The sequence below is a fragment of the Cervus elaphus genome, chromosome 1 (assembly GCF_910594005.1).
Source record: "Cervus elaphus chromosome 1, mCerEla1.1, whole genome shotgun sequence".
In the NCBI taxonomy this organism is placed as follows: Eukaryota; Metazoa; Chordata; class Mammalia; order Artiodactyla; family Cervidae; genus Cervus; species Cervus elaphus.
The window spans coordinates 36,187,945-36,205,558 of record NC_057815.1 but is presented as its reverse complement, the minus strand read 5'-3'; the positions used below and the strand labels follow the sequence as shown (position 1 = coordinate 36,205,558).

The following is a 17,614-nucleotide window of genomic DNA, read 5'->3' as shown; positions in this document are numbered from 1 at the left end:
GAGCATGTGTATTTTTCTGGTAAGAGGATCTATTGCTTTTGTAAGATTTTTTTTAAAAGGGTCTATAAAAAAGTTAAGAATCAACCAACCACTTTAATGGAAGAATTTCAGATGTCCATCACAACCTAGTAGAAGATGTATTTGGGGTCAAGGCCGTCTTCTGCACACTCCTCAAATCATACACATTCAAGCTCTTTTGATTACAGAAAGTAATTAAGAGGTCAATCCCCCAGGCTTTCCAGAATACACCATACTTCTAGTACTAAGACTCTACTTCCAAAGGAAATTTCCTTGGCCATCATCACCAAACCAATACCCTTGGCCTGGGTGGAGGGATGCAGCGATTCTTCTCTTTGGGATGTTTCAAGATTAGAAACAAATGCTTTCCCTCCCAGGCAGAGGGTGGGGAAACTGGTTCAGCGACAATGGCAGAGGCTTCTGTGTCTGTGTTGCTGTATCTGCATTCTCGATCCCTCAGAATCAGAGGCCAATTTCCGTGGGCAGACCAGGGCTTTAGGCAACTCTGCATCCAAAAGCCTTTCCCAACCCCTACCCAAAACAGGCCAGACAGTCTGGAGACCCTTGTTTTTGTGTCTCTAATCACCAGCTCAGACAGTGCCCTCCGGGGTGTTTGGATGGCATATCCCTTTCCCCTCCCAGGATCACGCTCTCTTTTGTTGCACTGTGAGAAAACCATGGACAGGAATTTGATGCCGAGCCAGTGTCAGCTTCCTGGCGTGATCTCAGCATCCACGTGTGAGTTCAGAGTGCTGTGACGTTGGGTCCACCTAACTGAGGACCTTTTTGTCTCCTTCCCTGCCCATCCCCTCCTCCAGGCCACAGAATAGGGAGCGGCACAACAAGGCCCTGAGATTTGGGTTTATTCAGCTCCACCCAAAACTAAACGAAAAAAAACCACAAAACACAAAAATAATGCTATGACACGTCCCAAGGGACCAAACCATACTTTGTGACCATGCACGTTTCCCTTCCCCCAAGGATGCGGCTACCTCCGGGGTGCTGGGCAGCTGCTTGTATCACGGGCCGGGAGCTAGAAAGGGGTTCAGTGGGTGCTGGGTCTGTGGCTCTCAGGGCTCCACACCGACGGCCTCCTCCTCTTCCTCAGGATCAGGGGGCGCTGGGAGCAGGGAGATGTAGACCTCGTTGACCTCTGTGTCCAAATGTCGGCCGCCCCGAGGCGCCTCCAGGTTGAGGATGCCGTCGTGGGAGAGCGCGGCGCGCACCCGCCAGGGGTCCACGTCGGCCGGCAGGACGTAGGTGCGGCAGAACTCGCGCGACACGAAGCCGTGGCGGTCCAGGCGCTGCGGGTGCCGGGCGGACACCTCCAGGAGGTTGTCCACAGTCCTCACGGTCACCTCATCTGGGGTAAAGTGGCTCACGTCCAGAAACGCCTGGAACTTGCCCTCGCTGAGCCGAAGCTCGGAGGCCCCTGCCCGGCTGCCCTCCCCAGCTGGCGCGGCCCGGGGCCGGACATAGTAGCCGTGGTAGAGGGTGGGGGTCAGGATCTCTTCTGGCAGGAGGCCTGCGGGACGGAGAGAGGAGGGAGAGAGAAAGGCGAGAGGGCGGGCTGATGGAGGAAGGGGTGCGAAGGAGGGTGAAGTGAGAGGCCAGGAGGCCTGCAGGGGGCGGGAGCCGAGGCCGGAGCCGCAGGGGAGGGTCCCGCAGGCTGGAGGGAGGCGGCTGGGGAGAGGGGCTGGAGAAAGGGAATACGCTGGGGTAGCGGAGAGCAAGGCAAACGGGCCCGCGTGGGCCGAAGAGGGGGAACGGCCCTTGGGGGGCAGGGTGGGCTGGGCGGCGGGAGCGCTTAGGGGCAGACTCCGAGTCCTGCGGGCAGCAGTCTGCCCCGAGGCCAGTAGGAAGGGGAGCGCGCCCGCTTGGAGGGGGCAGCGAGGGGGGAGTCTGGGGTGGGAGATGACTCGCCCCAGGAGTTCAGTTAAGCCCGGAGTGGGGTGGAGGCCAGTTCCCATTGGGAGGTCAGCCCAGAATCTCCGGAGGTGGGGGTGGGAGGCAAGGGGGGTGGGGTGGCGTCCGTGCCATACCTTCCCCGAAGCGCTGCTCGCCCAGGCGGCTCGGGTTGGCAAACTCGTACTCGGCGGTGGCCGGGTGGGCATGTGGCACGGAGCGGCCCGACATGACTGCAGACGCGCCGGCGGCCCCGGTCCGAGCTGCGGCCCCGACAGGCGCGGCGGGACCCCTCCAGCTGCCGCCGAGCCGGGGCGCGGCGGGGGTGGGGGCGGGGTCTACACCACCCAAAATAGTGCGGAGCCCGGGGGAGGGGCGGCGGGCACCCGCCACCAGCGTGTGACCCGCGCCGCCTGGACCCCCGTCCCCTCCCCTGCACACCCTTCAGCTGTCACAAGCCTGCCCGCCCCCCCGCACTCCCCCACCGGGACAGCTGGGGGTCGGGGCTGCGGAGCGAGCCGGCGTGGGGAGGCTGCTGCCCACGGCCCGGAGAGGCCTCGCTGAGACCCTCACCAACAGTTTGCACGTTTTTCTCCACCTCCCCTTCGCCTCCCCAGTGGCAGACAACCGGCACCCTACTTCATACAGCTCTCCCCTCGGTTTGAGGTTCTGCCAGCCACAGAAAATGAAACATGCAAACAACTTTCTACCCTTTCTTTGGGGGTGGGGTGAGGAGCCTTCCCCTCCGAATGTCAGGGTCCTCTCTGAACCCAGGGCAACCCAGGGCACCACGTGGAAGCCTGCCACGGCTATGCTGGTGGTCACTGCTGTCCCCCAGGGACCCACAAAGAGTTAATGTCCCTGGGGCTCAGCCTAGGAAGATTCCAGTTCCTGCCCAGGCCCAAGATAGCTGCTGGCCCCATTCCCTTGGCATGCAGGGTTGCAGGGGAGGAGGAGGGCCACACTGCCCGCTGCTTGGGATTCCTGACTCAGTCCCAACTCCAGAGGAGGGGGTGGGGGCGGGTGCCATGGGGTGTGGACAGAAAGCTAGTGAAACAAGACCAGGACAGGTCACTGGCCAGCTCAGGCGCATTTGTCTTTCTCTTTTCTTAGCTCAGTGAGTACTGGGTATGTGTCATACTGCCAAATCCCCAATCACAAGTCCCTATGAACGGGCGGTGAGCTAGGATAATAAAACCCCTGACATCACCATTCCAGAAGCTTCACAAGACTGCGTATATAAGGGGCTGGCCGCAGCTGCAGCTGAAGGAGCTGACCAGCCAGCTGACCCCCCACACTCACCTAACCACCATGGATATCGCCATCCACCACCCCTGGATCCGCCGCCCCTTCTTCCCTTTCCACTCTCCCAGCCGCCTCTTTGACCAGTTCTTTGGCGAGCACCTGTTGGAGTCTGATCTCTTCCCAGCTTCTACTTCCCTGAGCCCCTTCTACCTTCGGCCGCCCTCATTTCTGCGGGCACCCAGCTGGATTGACACTGGCCTCTCCGAGGTAAGTCTCCCCTTTGCCTGGACAGGAGAGTTCATTCTGGAACCTTCTGGAAGCATCTCCATCCACTGTCCTTTTCCTCCTGGCCTAACTCTGTGCCTGAGGGTCCTACGTCTCTTAGGCACTTGTGTGTCCTGCAGTGAAGACAGATGAGGTCCCTAGTTCCTCTCTTCCCCAGTCACCTATTTGTATTTGGTGTGCCTCTGTATCCTATTTTTTACATTTTCCATGCAGTATGAAGGTCATTCTCTCTTCCTTATCTTCTGGGTAGGATGTCCCTTTCTGGTTTGGTTCATAACAATCTACAGGAAAAGAGCTGCCTTCAGACTCCTTTGCTCACCTCTTCTAACACCTCACACTCCTGACAAATACTGTCATCTCAAGTTTCAGAGCCAGGAGACAGTCTTACCTTATCCTGAGCTTCCACCCCTGCTGCATGGAGCTGGAGACAGCAATCATTATTTTCTTTTTATTCCCTCATCTATGATTTTCTGGGTTTCTAAGGGTTGTGACAGGGCACTGGCCTGGGTCCAAGTCTAATGAGGATAGAATGTAGGTCCACTTTAGGGACCCCCCCCCCCAATTGTCCTAAGATGGTGGGAGAATGGGGTGAACAGATAAGAGTGACAGAAGCTGTCACAGATAACACTCTGGTTTAAAAATATTCAAGTGTGAGTAAACAGGAGCTGAGTGGGCAAGGGCTTTGGAAGGACAATGGGAGCTAGCAGAACATTCCAGATTGAGTGGGTGGGAAACTTGGCAGAGACCTGAGTAAGAAGAAGGGGCCTTTGTCTCACAGACAAATGACAAGGCCAGGCATTGGCTTGGAGAAGCAGCAGAAGGCATGCCGCGACCCATCTTTGTGCTTTGTCCCCTGGGTGGCCTGTCTTCTTCCCTGTCCCTGTCAATAAAAGTTTGGGCCTGATGACCAAGTGATGTGCCTAGGGTACCACTATGGTGATGCCCCTGAGCCAGAGGCCATGTTTATTCAAAAAGGAATTTTTAGCTAAAAAGAGGAGGATAAACTACCTGGACAGAGAGCAAATCTGCAGAATGATGAGATTGTACTAGTATAATTTACACTCCTACCCTTTTCTCTTACCCCGTCCCCACCTTGCTATTTCCAGATGCGTCTGGAGAAGGACAGATTCTCTGTCAACCTGGATGTGAAGCACTTCTCCCCAGAGGAACTCAAGGTTAAGGTGCTGGGAGATGTGATTGAGGTGCATGGCAAACATGAAGAGCGGCAGGTATGTAGCTGACTTTCTCTTCTGCTCTTTTTCCAGGGCATGCTATATGCCAGATATTGCCCTCAGCCCTTGAGGCCGGCAACATTCCAGTCCTAAGCCATTGGGGTCAGGAACAGGGATAAACCTGTTGTTGTTTTGGCCAGATCTTTGTTGCTTATTTTGATTTGATCGCCTCAGGGATAGATGGGATGTTCCTGTTTAAGCCAGTGGTTCTCAACTTTGCCAAAGTTAAAATTACCAGAGGAATTAAAAAGAAAAAAGAAAAAAAAAAATGCTCAGGCATATCCCAAATCATTTAAATCAAGAGCTTTAAAAAGCTCCCTAGGGAATTCTAATGCACAGTGAAGGCTGAAGACCACTGATTTAAATAGTGGTTTCAGACCTCTGAGTGTTTTACATAATTGTATTAACTGCATGCACTTGGAAGGCCCTTGAATTTGAGACTTTTAGATATTCCAGAAGTCACTTCTCTTTAGCCCATCTTAATGCTGAACTACTTGGTTTGCCTAAATTTCAGAGCTGTACTCAGCTCCTAATACACTAGACCCATGTGGAAATCAGTTGACAGCCCGTTTAAATAAATGCTTGAGATTTATGAGGTATAAAGGTTAGGGCTGGAATTCTTCAGGAGAGTTCTAAAGAATGAAATAACTTCTCATTACTTTCTGGGAGAGTTTTTCAGTGAGTTTCCTTCTTACTGATTAGTTATAACACAGTAACTTGTTCATCCAATAGTATAGTGTGAGGTCCTCAGGCTGTTTCAGTTTTGCTATGATTTAATTTGATCAGAGTCTCCTGGGTGTAGTCTTTATTATTGTTTTTGTTATTATCATTATAGACCTATTGGTCTGGAACATTCTGGAACATTCCTGAAGCATCAAGACAATTTCTGGGCTTCCTTAAGAGATTCAACTTTTAAATCGAGATGATATTCCAAATCCTGTAGGCCCAACAAACACTGATCTAAAACCTTTGGGAAATACCGCTGAACATATCCACAGCTTAGGGCTTGGCGGGCTAAGAAGTTTGGCTGTTCGGACCTCTCAGATTCTCATTGGTAGGAGTGACCACTTAGGCAATTCCATCATAGACCCAACAGAGTAACCGTTTTGCTTTCTCTCATGTTGCCATGCATTTGGTCACAGCTAAGGGGAAGGAGGATGTCTGAGTTCTAGACAAGTAATGCTGTTTCTGTTCTTATCTACCTCTTTCCTTCTCTTGGTTTAGGATGAACATGGTTTTATCTCCCGGGAGTTCCACAGGAAATACCGGATCCCAGCTGACGTGGACCCTCTCACCATTACTTCGTCCCTGTCGTCTGACGGGGTCCTCACTGTGAATGGACCAAGGAAACAGGCCTCCGGCCCTGAGCGCACCATTCCCATCACCCGTGAAGAGAAGCCGGCTGTCACTGCAGCCCCCAAGAAGTAGATGCCCTTTCTCTAACTGCATTTTTTAAAACAAGAGAAGTTCCCCATCAGTGAATGAAAACCTTGTGACTAGTGCTGAAGCTTATTAATGCTAAGGGCAGGCCCAAATTATTAAGCTAATAAATATCATTCAGCAACAGATAACTGTCTTGCGTTTGAATATTTTGTATTAATCACCACATTATGTTTTAGGCGGCTCTAGGGATATTAGAGTCTGAATGACTGTTTCCAACACTTACTAATGGGATAAATTTAGCAAGCCACTTAAAACTTTATGGTCTTTAAGTCTTCCATTTATAACATGGGGTACTTATTTGTACATTCATTGTAAAGAGTAAATTAAGGAGAAAAAGTAGGTAAAGCTCTTGGCAGAGCTCAAAGAAGATCAGTTGCTTTCCTCTCCCTATTTGATTTTGGCTCTGGGTTCCAACAACACATCTCAATGACGTCTTGATGACAATGCATAAAGTGCCTTAGTGCATCTCTGAAATGAATCATGGCACCAGGGAAGAGATGGTATCCTCAACTTTGACATTTTCCCACTGATAAGCATTGCCTTCAGCAGACTTACAAAGGCAATAAATAGGACAGGTGATTATCGCCAAACAAGCCTCTCAGGTGCAGTCTTTAAATTAGCTAGTGAACACTTACCAAGACTGGGAAAAACACAATTCATTGATCCATCATTTAAAAAGTTAAAGTTTTTTTTTAATTTTTAAAAATACTGAAATACAGTTGATGTACTTCCCAGTAGGCTTCCCAGGTGGCACTAGTGGTAAAGAACCTGCCTGCCAATGCAGGAGACATAAGAGATGTGGGTTCAATCCCTGGATCGGGAAGATCCCCTGGAGGAGGGCATGTCAACCCCCTCCAGTATTCTCGCCTGGAGAATGCTATGGACAGAGGAGCCTGGCGCGCTACAGTCCCTAGGGCTGCAAAGAGTCGGAGATGACTGAATCGACTTAGCACACGCAGGCACAGCTGATTTACAGTGCTGTGCTTATTTCTGCTCTACAACAAAGTGACTCCGTTATCCACGTGTATAAACATTTTTTTCATATTCTTTTCCATTATGGTTCACCACAGGATATTGAATATAGTTCCTCATGCTGTACAGTAGGACCCTGTTGTTCATTCATCCTACATATAATAGTTTGCATCTTCTAATCCCAAGCTCCCAATCCTTCCCTCCCCATGTGCCCGCCACCTCGTCAACCACAAGTCTGATTTCTATGTTTGTAAGCCTGTTCCTGTTTCATAGGTATGTTCATCTGTGTCAATATTTTAGATTCCACATATAGGGAATATCATATGGTATTTGTCTTAAGTTTTAAGAATTACAGTAAACAACTGCTCAATAAATGATTCTCTTATTGAGGTTAAACAAAGACGTGTGTGTGTGTGTGTGTTTGTGTTAGTCGCTCAGTCGTGTCTGACTCTTCGCGACTCCATGGACTGTAGTCTGTAGGCTCCTCTGTCCATGGGATTCTCCAGGCAAGAATCCTGGAGTGGGTTGCCATTCCCTTCTCCAGGGGCTCTTTCCCACCCAGGAACAGAACCTGGGTCTCCCTCACTGCAGGCAGATTCTTTACCCTGTGAGCCACCACGGAAGCCCAAAGAAAGACATACTACTTTACAATAACACCGCTGCTTCACTTTTGTGAGTCTAGACAAACTTCTGATTCAATTAATGAAAACAGCCCTGGTATAAATGCTTACAAGAGACTCATTTTTTCTGCAGCTGCTTGCAGCTGATTTCTGATTTCTCACAAGGATTCTTTCCTTCACAAAGCCTACTGTTTGGGGACTGGCCATGCTGCTAAAATAAGATACATGAAACAATTGCCAAAAGTTTTCAAGATGCAGAGTGTGGAGTAGAACAATATAAATTACGAATTTACTCAGGCTCAAAGTGTTTCCTCTTAAAAAAACAGCTCCCCGATGGGTCTGAAATGCCGTGATCTAGCCAGAAGTCAGATTTCTCTATACTCAGAGCCAATTTTTATGGCTGTATAGCAGACACTGTTGGTACCTAAGTAGCTTATTTACCACCGTCAGTCTTGCCAACAGAACCCCAGATTGGTTTAGGTATCCACTATATTCTTCCTAGCCATGTGCTTCAGAAGAATGAAAGGTTCATCCAAGCTCCACCCAGATCAACCATGGAAACTCTCTTCCTTCCGTCAAGATTAGTCTTGAAAGGGCTATGACCCAATTATGGCCAATGAGACAGGAGGGCAATTTGCAGGAGATGCTCATAGAAAAACTTTTTACCTTTTAAAAAGACTCTCCAAAAGGAGAGAGTGAGGGAGGGAAGGGGGAATGAGAGAGACGGAACAGAGAAAGAGATTTGAGTTTTCTTCCTCTCCATGATGGAGCACAAGAATGTGATAGACTGCTGTAGCCATCTTGAAACTATGAGTGAGCATCCATGATAACTGATGATGGCTGAGCAAGAGGATGGTAAGACTCCGAGACCTTGATGGGCCACTGAATTGCTAAACTGGTGAACTCTAGAGCTTCCTTACTTCAGAATGTATTATGTCTCGTGTTTGTCTAATTTATTTTGAGGAGGGTTTTATGTTACTGGTATGCAAAAACACCTTAACTGATGGAGGCTGAATTAAACAGTGTGAGAAACTGAAAAATGCTCTGGAAGCCAAGTGTCAGCTTTAATCATTTTAGTGCATATTACCAGATTTCTCAAGCAGAAATAGTCTTAAGGATTTGATCCTAAATGAATCATACTTTGTCTATTAGAGTATAATATTTATGTTTCTGAAAAATTTGTACAGGGTTGCCTTTTTTATTATTACCATCCCCAAGTTAGTCTACCCTTTTTATTGTTATTTTTTTCCAGACCACGTTTGGCTATAGCTGTTTGTTCACTGTTATTCGTATAGGACTTTTCTAGGCCAGCATATTTGAGGGATTTTTCTTTAGTTTTATAGTTAGCTTATCCGTAATTCTACTTCATCCTCTATGTCTGAATTTTGCCAGAAGTTTGTTGAGGCAATTTTAATTAGCATTTATTTTGTTTGTTAATGTTAGCTAACATTTATTAAGCACTTACTATTAGGTATGGACTGTGTTAAGTACTTTACCTTTTTTTTAAACTATCATTTTTAAAGAATAGATTTGGGAAATCGGTATATAATAGGTATATATAATTTCAATAAGATATATAAATTTGGTTTGGTTTCCACTTAGAAACCAAATGGAAGTTTTGCCTAAGGGTTTGGGAATGATACACATGTTCGTGCTTAGAAAAATCCTTTTCTATTGGAAACTTCATGTTTTATTTGAATATTACCCTGGATTTGATCTTTGATCTGAAGATTTACAATCACCATTAACAATTATTTGAGTGGCTACTATGTGCTAGCTACAAAAATAACACATATTTTTTTGCCCTAATACAAGAGTGGAAGAGGGGGCACACAAAAAGACACATCTTTTTAGGATTCTATGATGTCCACTCAAAATGTCTGCTCTGGGGACCCTTAAGAGGATTATCTACCTTGGACATAGAAGGAATCCTGCAACAGTGGAGATGCAGACATAAAGAACAGACTTGTGGACACAGTGGGGAAAGGTGAGGGAGGGACGAATTCAAAGAGTAACACTGAAACATATACATTACCATATGTAAAACAGATAGCTAGTGGGAATTTGCTGTATGATGCAGGGAGCTCTGTGACAACCTAGATGGGTGGGATGGGGTGGGAGGAGGGAGAGAGGTTCAAGAGGGAGGGGACATATACCCACGACTGATTATGTTGCTGTATGGTAGAAACTAATATATTGTAAAGCAGTTATCCTCCAATGAAAATAAATAAATAAAAATTTTTAAAAAGTAATCTTGGAGACAGTTATCCCTGACCAAAATTATTTAACAGCTTTTTTGAGATACTAGTCACTTACTATAATATTCACCCATTGAAAGTGCATAATTTAATGATTTATTTATATTCATAGTTGTATATCCATCACCACAATCAATTTTAGGATATTTCAGTAGCCAAGATGGTAACTTATCACCCTCCAATGCCATCCCTCAAACCCTAAGCAACCTTTAACCTACTTTCTGTCTCTATATATTTGGACAATTAATGTAGTGGAATAATACAATATTCCTTTGTGACTAGCTTCTTTCACTCAGCAGAATGTTCTGAAATTCCCTCCAGATGGTTGCATGTATCAATACTTCACTCTTTTTTATTGATAAACAATATTTCTTTACATGGATCTACTGCATTTTATTTACCTATTCATCAGTTGATAGACATCTGAGTTACTTCCACTTTTTTTCTATTATGAATAATGCTGTTATGAACAGTCATGTACTAGTTTTTGTGTGGACATATGTCTTCATTTTTCTTGAGCATATATCTAGGAGTGGAATTGCTGTTTGTTTTTTTTAATTTTTTTTCCATTTATTTTTATTAGTTGGAGGCTAATTACTTTACAATATTGTAGTGGGTTTTGCCATACATTGACATGAATCAGCCATGGAGTTACATGTGTTCCCCATCCTGGACCCCCCTCCCACCTCCCTCCCCATCCCATCCCTCTGGGTCATCCCAGTGCACCAGCCCTGAGCACTTATCTCATGCATCCAACCTGGACTGGCGATCTGTTTCACACTTGATAATATACATGAAGACATACAGATGGCTAAGAAACACATGAAAAGGTGCTCAACATCACTCATTATTAGAGAAATGCAAATTAAAACCTCACTGAGGTACCATTACACGCCAGTCAGAATGACTGCTATCCAAAAGTCTACAAGCAATAAATGCTGGAGAGGGTGTAGAGAAAAGGGAACCCTCTTACACTGTTGGTGGGAATGCAAACTAGTACAGCCGCTATGGAGAACAGTGTGGAGATTCCTTAAAAAACTGGAAATAGAACTGCCATATGACCCAGCAATCCCACTCCTGGGCATACACACTGAGGAAACCAGATCTGAAAGACACGTGCACCCCAATGTTCATCGCAGCACTGTTTATAATAGCCAGGACATGAAAGTAACCTAGATGCCCATCAGCAGACGAATGGATAAGAAAGCTGTGGTACACATACACAATGGAATATTACTCAGCCATTAAAAAGAATATATTTGAATCAGTTCTAATGAGATGGATAAAACTGGAGCCCATTATACAGAGTGAAGTAAGCCAGAAAGATAAAGAACATTACAGCATACTAACACATATATATGGAATTTAGAAAGATGGCAATAACCCTATATGCAAGACAGAAAAAGAGACACAGATGTATAGAACAGACTTTTGGACTCTATGGGAGAAGGCGAGGGTGGGATGATCTGAGGATATTGCTGTATTATATATAACTTTCCATCTAACCCTTTGAGACTATATTCCAAGGCAGCTACCCACTTAAAATTCCCGCCAGCAGTGTATGTGGGTTTTGATTTCTCAGTATCCTCACCAACAATTACCATTATCTGTTTGGTTATAACCATCCAAGTGGGTGTTCTCACTGATTTTTTATAGGTTTATAGGGCTTAGCAAGGTTAAGAGGGAAGAAAATGCATCTAGAAGGGAGAACAGCATGAAGTGCCTAGGCAGGAGCACTGGATATATGAGAGGGAATGTGGCAGATGAAAAAGAGTCAGAGAGTAGAGAAACCGTGGCTAAGGAGTTTGAAATTTATTTTGAAGGCTATAAAAGCCGGTGAAAGATCTTAGCCAAGTGAGTAGCATGATCAACTCTGCAGTTTTAGACTCAATCTGGGAGTGGTATAGTGGTTGAAAAATAGGGACTGAAATAGAAAATAGAGACATCAACCAAAAGAGTAAGAATAAGAAATAATGGGAAAGTGGAATACGGTAAAGGTGACAGAGATGTAAAAAAGAGGGACATAATAGCACAGGGAACTCTGCTCAACGTTCTGTGGCAGCCTAGATGGGGGTGGGGGGGAGCTTGAGGAAGAATGGATACATGCACCTGTGTGGCTGAGTCCCTTTGCAGTCCACCTGAAATTATCACAACATTGTTAGCTGGCTATATTCCAACATAAAATAAAAGTTAAAAAAGAGGAACATAATCAAGACATAATGTGTGGACAGAATTTACAGGGCTTGGTGTCTGTTTGAATGGGAAGGATGAGAAAGAGGGATATAAAATAATTCCTTGCTGGGACGGACCGACTGATGGGAGGGACGGGAGGCGAGCAAGATGGCGCAGACTCAGGGCACCGAGAGGAAAGTCTGTTACTATTACGACGGGGATGTTGGAAATTACTATTATGGACAAGGCCACCCAATGAAGCCTCACTGAATCCACATGACTCACAATTTACTCCTTAACTATGGTCTCTACCGGAAGATGGAAATCTATCGCCCTCACAAAGCCAATGCTGAGGAGATGACCAAGTACCACAGTGATGACTACATTAAATTCTTACGCTCCATCCGCCCAGATAACGTCTGAGTACAGCAAGCAGATGCAGAGATTCAATGTTGGTGAGGACTGTCCAGTATTTGATGGCCTGTTTGAGTTCTGTCAGCTGTCCACTGGTGGCTCTGTGGCAAGTGCCGTGAAACTTAATAAGCAGCAGACGGACATTGCTGTGAATTGGGCTGGGGGCCTACACCATGCAACGAAGTCCGAGGCATCTGGCTTCTGTTACGTCAATGATATCGTCTTGGCCATCCTGGAACTGCTAAAGTATCACCAGAGGGTGCTGTATATTGACATTGATATTCACCACGGCGATGGCGTGGAAGAGGCCTTCTATACCACAGACCGAGTCATGACTGTGTCCTTTCATAAATATGGAGAGTACTTCCCAGGAACTGGGGACCTACGGGATATTGGAGCTGGCAAAGGCAAGTATTATGCTGTTAACTACCCTCTCCGAGATGGGATTGACGATGAGTCCCATGAGGCCATTTTCAAGCCGGTCATGTCCAAAGTAATGGAGATGTTCCAGCCCAGTGCAGTTGTCTTGCAGTGTGGCTCTGACTCCCTGTCCGGGGATTGGTTAGGCTGCTTCAATTTGACCATCAAAGGGCATGCCAAGTGTGTGGAATTTGTGAAGAGCTTCAACCTGCCTATGCTGATGCTGGGAGGAGGTGGCTATACCATCCGTAATGTCGCCCGATGCTGAACATATGAAAGAGCTGTGGCCCTGGACACGGAGATCCCTAATGAGTTTCCATACAACGACTACTTCAAATACTCTGGACCAGATTTCAAACTTCATATCAGTCCTTCCAATATGACTAACCAGAACACTAATGAGTACCTGGAAAAGATCAAACAGCGACTGTTTGAGAACCTGAGAATGCTGCCCCACGCACCTGGGGTCCAAATGCAGGCCATCCCCGAGGACGCCATTCCAGAGGAGAGTGGCGATGAGGATGAAGAAGACCCTGACAAGCGCATCTCAGTCTGTTCCTCGGACAAACGAATTGCCTCTGAGGAAGAGTTCTCCGACTCTGATGAGGAGGGAGAAGGCGGGCGCAAGAACTCTTCCAACTTCAAGAAAGCCAAGAGAGTCAAAACAGAAGATGAAAAGGAGAAAGATCCAGAAGAGAAGAAAGAAGTCACAGAAGAGGAGAAAACCAAGGAAGAGAAGCAAGAAGCCAAAGGGGTCAAGGAAGAGGTCAAGTTGGCCTGAAGAGACCTCTCCAGTTCTGGCTTCTTGCCAAATCCCGACCTTTATCCCACAACCCTTCAGATTTTATATTTTCTATTTCTCTGTGTATTTATATAAAAATATATTAAATATAAATATCCCCAGGGACTAGAAAGGAACCAGGGCCCTGAGGTCAGGGCACACATTGGGTGAGCTTTTCTAGTAGCTGCCTCGCAACCCATCCCTCCCAAACTCTTGAACCCTAATGGGTACTGGGTGAAAGGGATCCGCTTAAGCAGCCATAGGACAAAATCTTGAAGTGCCTGCTTCGTAGCTTTGAAAAGGTGCCCTTACTGAGCATTTGAGAAGGGGTAGCTGGGTCTTCAGGGTCTTCCTGTTGTTTTTAGGCTCTTAAGGTAACATTGGCCAGTTTTAGATTGGTTCTGTTCTCATGCCTGCCCTCTCTGTCTTCCCCCAATTCTGCAGGTGAAGATTGGTAGTCTAGTTTCCTTTTTGAGATACTATATTCATTTTTGTGAGAATCTTTGTAATAAAATGGTACATTTCTATAAAAAAAAATAATTCCTTGCTTTCTGTTTTTAACAACTGTGTGAACTTATTATGCAATATATTAATATAATAGTAAAAATAAGAAAGAGTAGTTAAGACACATAAAAATTCACCAAGGTATGAAATATATAAGAAGGAAAAGTTTGAGACTGAAGATTATGAATTCAGCTTCAGGTTTCAGGAAATTACCTCAACCTGATATGAAAAACCCATAACCAACATCTTACTCAATGGTGAAGATTTAAAGTCTTTCTTCTAAGGCTAGGATCAAGACAGGGATATCTACTTTCATCACTTCTATTCAATATATTTTTGCAAGCTCTAGCCAGAGGCAAGAAAAAGAAAAGCATCTAAATTGGAAAGAAAAAAAGCAGAACTGTTCTCTGTTTACAAAAGACAAGATCACACATGCATAAAACCCTAAAGATTTCACCAAAAAAATCATTAGAACTAATAAACAAGTTTAGCAATATTGCAGGATATACAACCAAAACATACAAATCAGTTGCATTTCTATACACTAACAATGAATAATAAAAAAGGAAATTAAGGAAACAATTTCGTTTATAGTAGCATTAAAAAGAATAAAATACATAGAATAACTTCAACTAAGGAGGCAAAAAACTTGTACATTAAAAAGTAAAAGATATTGCTAAAGTAAAGAAGACAGAAATGGAAAGTCATCTATGTTCATGGATTGGAAGGCTTAATACTGTTAAGAAATTAATACTAGCTAAAGTGACCTACAGATTCAAAGCAATTCTTATCAAAATTCCAATATATTTTTTGCAGAGGTAGAAAATTCCACCCTAAAATTGACATGAGATCTCAGAGAGCCCTGAAATAGACAAAACCATCTTGAAAAAGAGGAACAAACTTGGAAGATTCACACTTTCTAATTTCAAAGCTTATTACAAAACTATAATAATTTTAAAAGTGTGGTATTAGCATAAAGGCAGACATAGACCAAGGAAAAGAATAGAGGGCCCAGAAATAATCCCTAACAAATACAGTCAAATGATTATTGACAAACATATCAAGACCATTTAACAGGAAAAGGACAGTCTTTTCAACACACGGTGCTGGGAAAACTGTATATCCATGTGCAAAAGAATGAAATTAGACCCTTACCTTACATAATACACAAACATTAACTCAAAGAGAATCAAACACCTAATCATAAGAGCTTAGAAGAAAACATAGACAGTTTCATGACATTGACTTTAGCAATGATTTATTGGATATGACATCAAAAGCAATAAAAAAAAAACAGATAAACTCAACTTCATAAAAATTGAAAACTTTTGTATATCTATCAAAGGACACTAACAAGGGAATGAAAGAACCCAAAGAGTGATATTTGCAAATCATATAGTAGTTGATTATAGAGATTAATATCCAAAATATATAAAGATACATAAAGAATATCTACAATTCAACAACAAAAAAGCAAACAACCCAGTTCAAAAATGAGCAAAGCAGTGGTAAAGAATCTGCCTGCCAATGCAGGAGACACAGGTTCAATCTCTTGTCTGGGAAGACCTCTACATGCCGTGAAACAGTTAAGCCTGTGCACCACAAATATTGAGCCAGTACTCCAGAGCCCGGGAACCACACTACTGAGCCCTTGCACTGCAACTGTTGAAGCCCATGTGTTGTAAAGCCTGTGCTCAGCAAAAAGAGAAGCTGCTGCAATAGACTGTGCACTGCAACTAAAGAGTAGCCCCAACATGACGCAACCAGAGAAAAGCCTGTGCAGCAGCAAAGACCCAAGACCCAGCACAGCCAAAAAATAAATCAATAAAATTATTTTAAAAATGGAACAAAGGACTTGAATAAACATTTCTCCACAGACAACATACAGATAACTGAAAAGCACATGAAACGATGCTCAAGACCACTGGCCATGAGGAAAATACAAATCAAAACCAGGAGGGACCACTTTACACCCACCAGGATGGCTACTATCAAATGAGAATGAACAGACAAAACACCAGAGAATATGTCTTGGTAACAATGTGGGGAAATTGGAACCCTTGTGTATTCATTACCAGTGGGAATGTAAAAAAAGTGCAGCCACTATGGGAAACTGTGGCATTTCCAAACTGTTAAGTAGAATTACCATATGATGTGGCAATTCCACTTATGGGTACATGCCCAAAATAATCGAAAGCAGGGATTCAAACAAGTATCTGTGCACCAATGTTCATAGCTTCCCTGGTGGCTCAGGGATTCTTCTGGTAAAGAATCCAATCCACCTGCCATGCGGGACACACCTGGGTTCGATCCCTGGGTTGAGAAGATCTCCTGGAGGAGGGCATGGCAACCCACTCCAGTGTTCTTGTCTGGAGAATCACCGTGGGCAGACGAGCCTGGCGGGCTGCAGTCCATGGAGCCGCAGAGTCAGACAACATCAAGCGACTAAGCACAGATACAGCACAACGATGCTCACTGCAGCAGCAGCCGCACTACCCGCAAGATGAAAACACCCCAAGTGTCTACTGACAAGCGAACAGAGAAGTAAAATGGGGTATCATCCAACAGACGTCTTAGAAAGCACACATGCTGTAACACGGATGAAACTTGAAAACAAACTAAGTGAAATAAAGCAGAGACAAAAAGAAAAATACCGTATGATTCCACTTACAGGAGGTACCTAGAAGAGGCAAATTCATAGAGACAGAAAAGAGAATAGAGGTTACCAGGGATAGGAGAAGAGGGGAATGAGGAATTGTTGATTAACTGGTATAGAGTTTCAGCTTGTAATGATGAAAAAGTTCTGGAAACGGTGGTGACGGTTGCACAACACTATGCATGTATTTAATGCCACTGAATTGTACACTTAAAAACAGTTAAAATGGTACATTTTATATTTTATCACAATAAAATATGCACTGGACACCTAGGGAGTAGGATAGACACATAACATATAAACTTAAAACATGTGTCTATAAAATATTCATACTGCAGAATATACACCAATGAATTATTAATATTAGTAAGAGATAATTCAAATTCTATAGTTGATCAAACAATACAATGCCATCAAACAATACAATTTCCATCAACATCCTAACTATCTTTTAGTGGAACTTGGCAAATTGATTCTAAAATTTACATGGAAATGCAAAGGATCAAACACAGCTAAGGTGCTCTTCCAGAAAGACAAAGTAAAACAATTTGATCTACTGGATGTTAAGACTTATACAATTATCATAATTAAGATAGTGAGGTAATTAAGGCATTATACCAAAGATGGGATTAAATAAAAAACAAGTTAGGCTAATGGAATATAATAGAGAGCCAAGAAACAGACCCAAG

The 17,614-nt window shown here is 44.5% G+C and overlaps 2 protein-coding genes and 1 pseudogene across 3 annotated transcripts; 2 read left to right on the top strand and 1 right to left on the bottom strand.

The window, feature by feature from the left end:
• Positions 1 to 864: 864 nt before the first annotated feature.
• HSPB2 (heat shock protein family B (small) member 2) lies at positions 865 to 2,608 on the bottom strand. The gene is made up of 2 exons (XM_043899036.1): positions 2,061 to 2,608; positions 865 to 1,543 (listed from the first exon to the last, which is right to left on the bottom strand). The coding sequence occupies exons 1-2, from the start codon at positions 2,152 to 2,154 to the stop codon at positions 1,089 to 1,091; spliced, it is 549 nt and encodes a 182-aa protein (XP_043754971.1). The 5' UTR covers positions 2,155 to 2,608; the 3' UTR covers positions 865 to 1,088.
• A 361-nt stretch (positions 2,609 to 2,969) lies between these two features.
• On the top strand, positions 2,970 to 6,253 carry CRYAB (crystallin alpha B). The gene is made up of 3 exons (XM_043899048.1): positions 2,970 to 3,435; positions 4,560 to 4,682; positions 5,910 to 6,253. Exons 1-3 carry the CDS (start codon positions 3,235 to 3,237, stop codon positions 6,111 to 6,113), a joined length of 528 nt encoding a protein of 175 aa, XP_043754983.1. The 5' UTR covers positions 2,970 to 3,234; the 3' UTR covers positions 6,114 to 6,253.
• Positions 6,254 to 12,286: 6,033 nt separating this feature from the next.
• Positions 12,287 to 14,302, top strand: LOC122691937 (annotated as a pseudogene). Its single transcript, XR_006340540.1, has one exon. The product of XR_006340540.1 is annotated as a histone deacetylase 1-like (transcript).
• Positions 14,303 to 17,614: the final 3,312 nt, after the last annotated feature.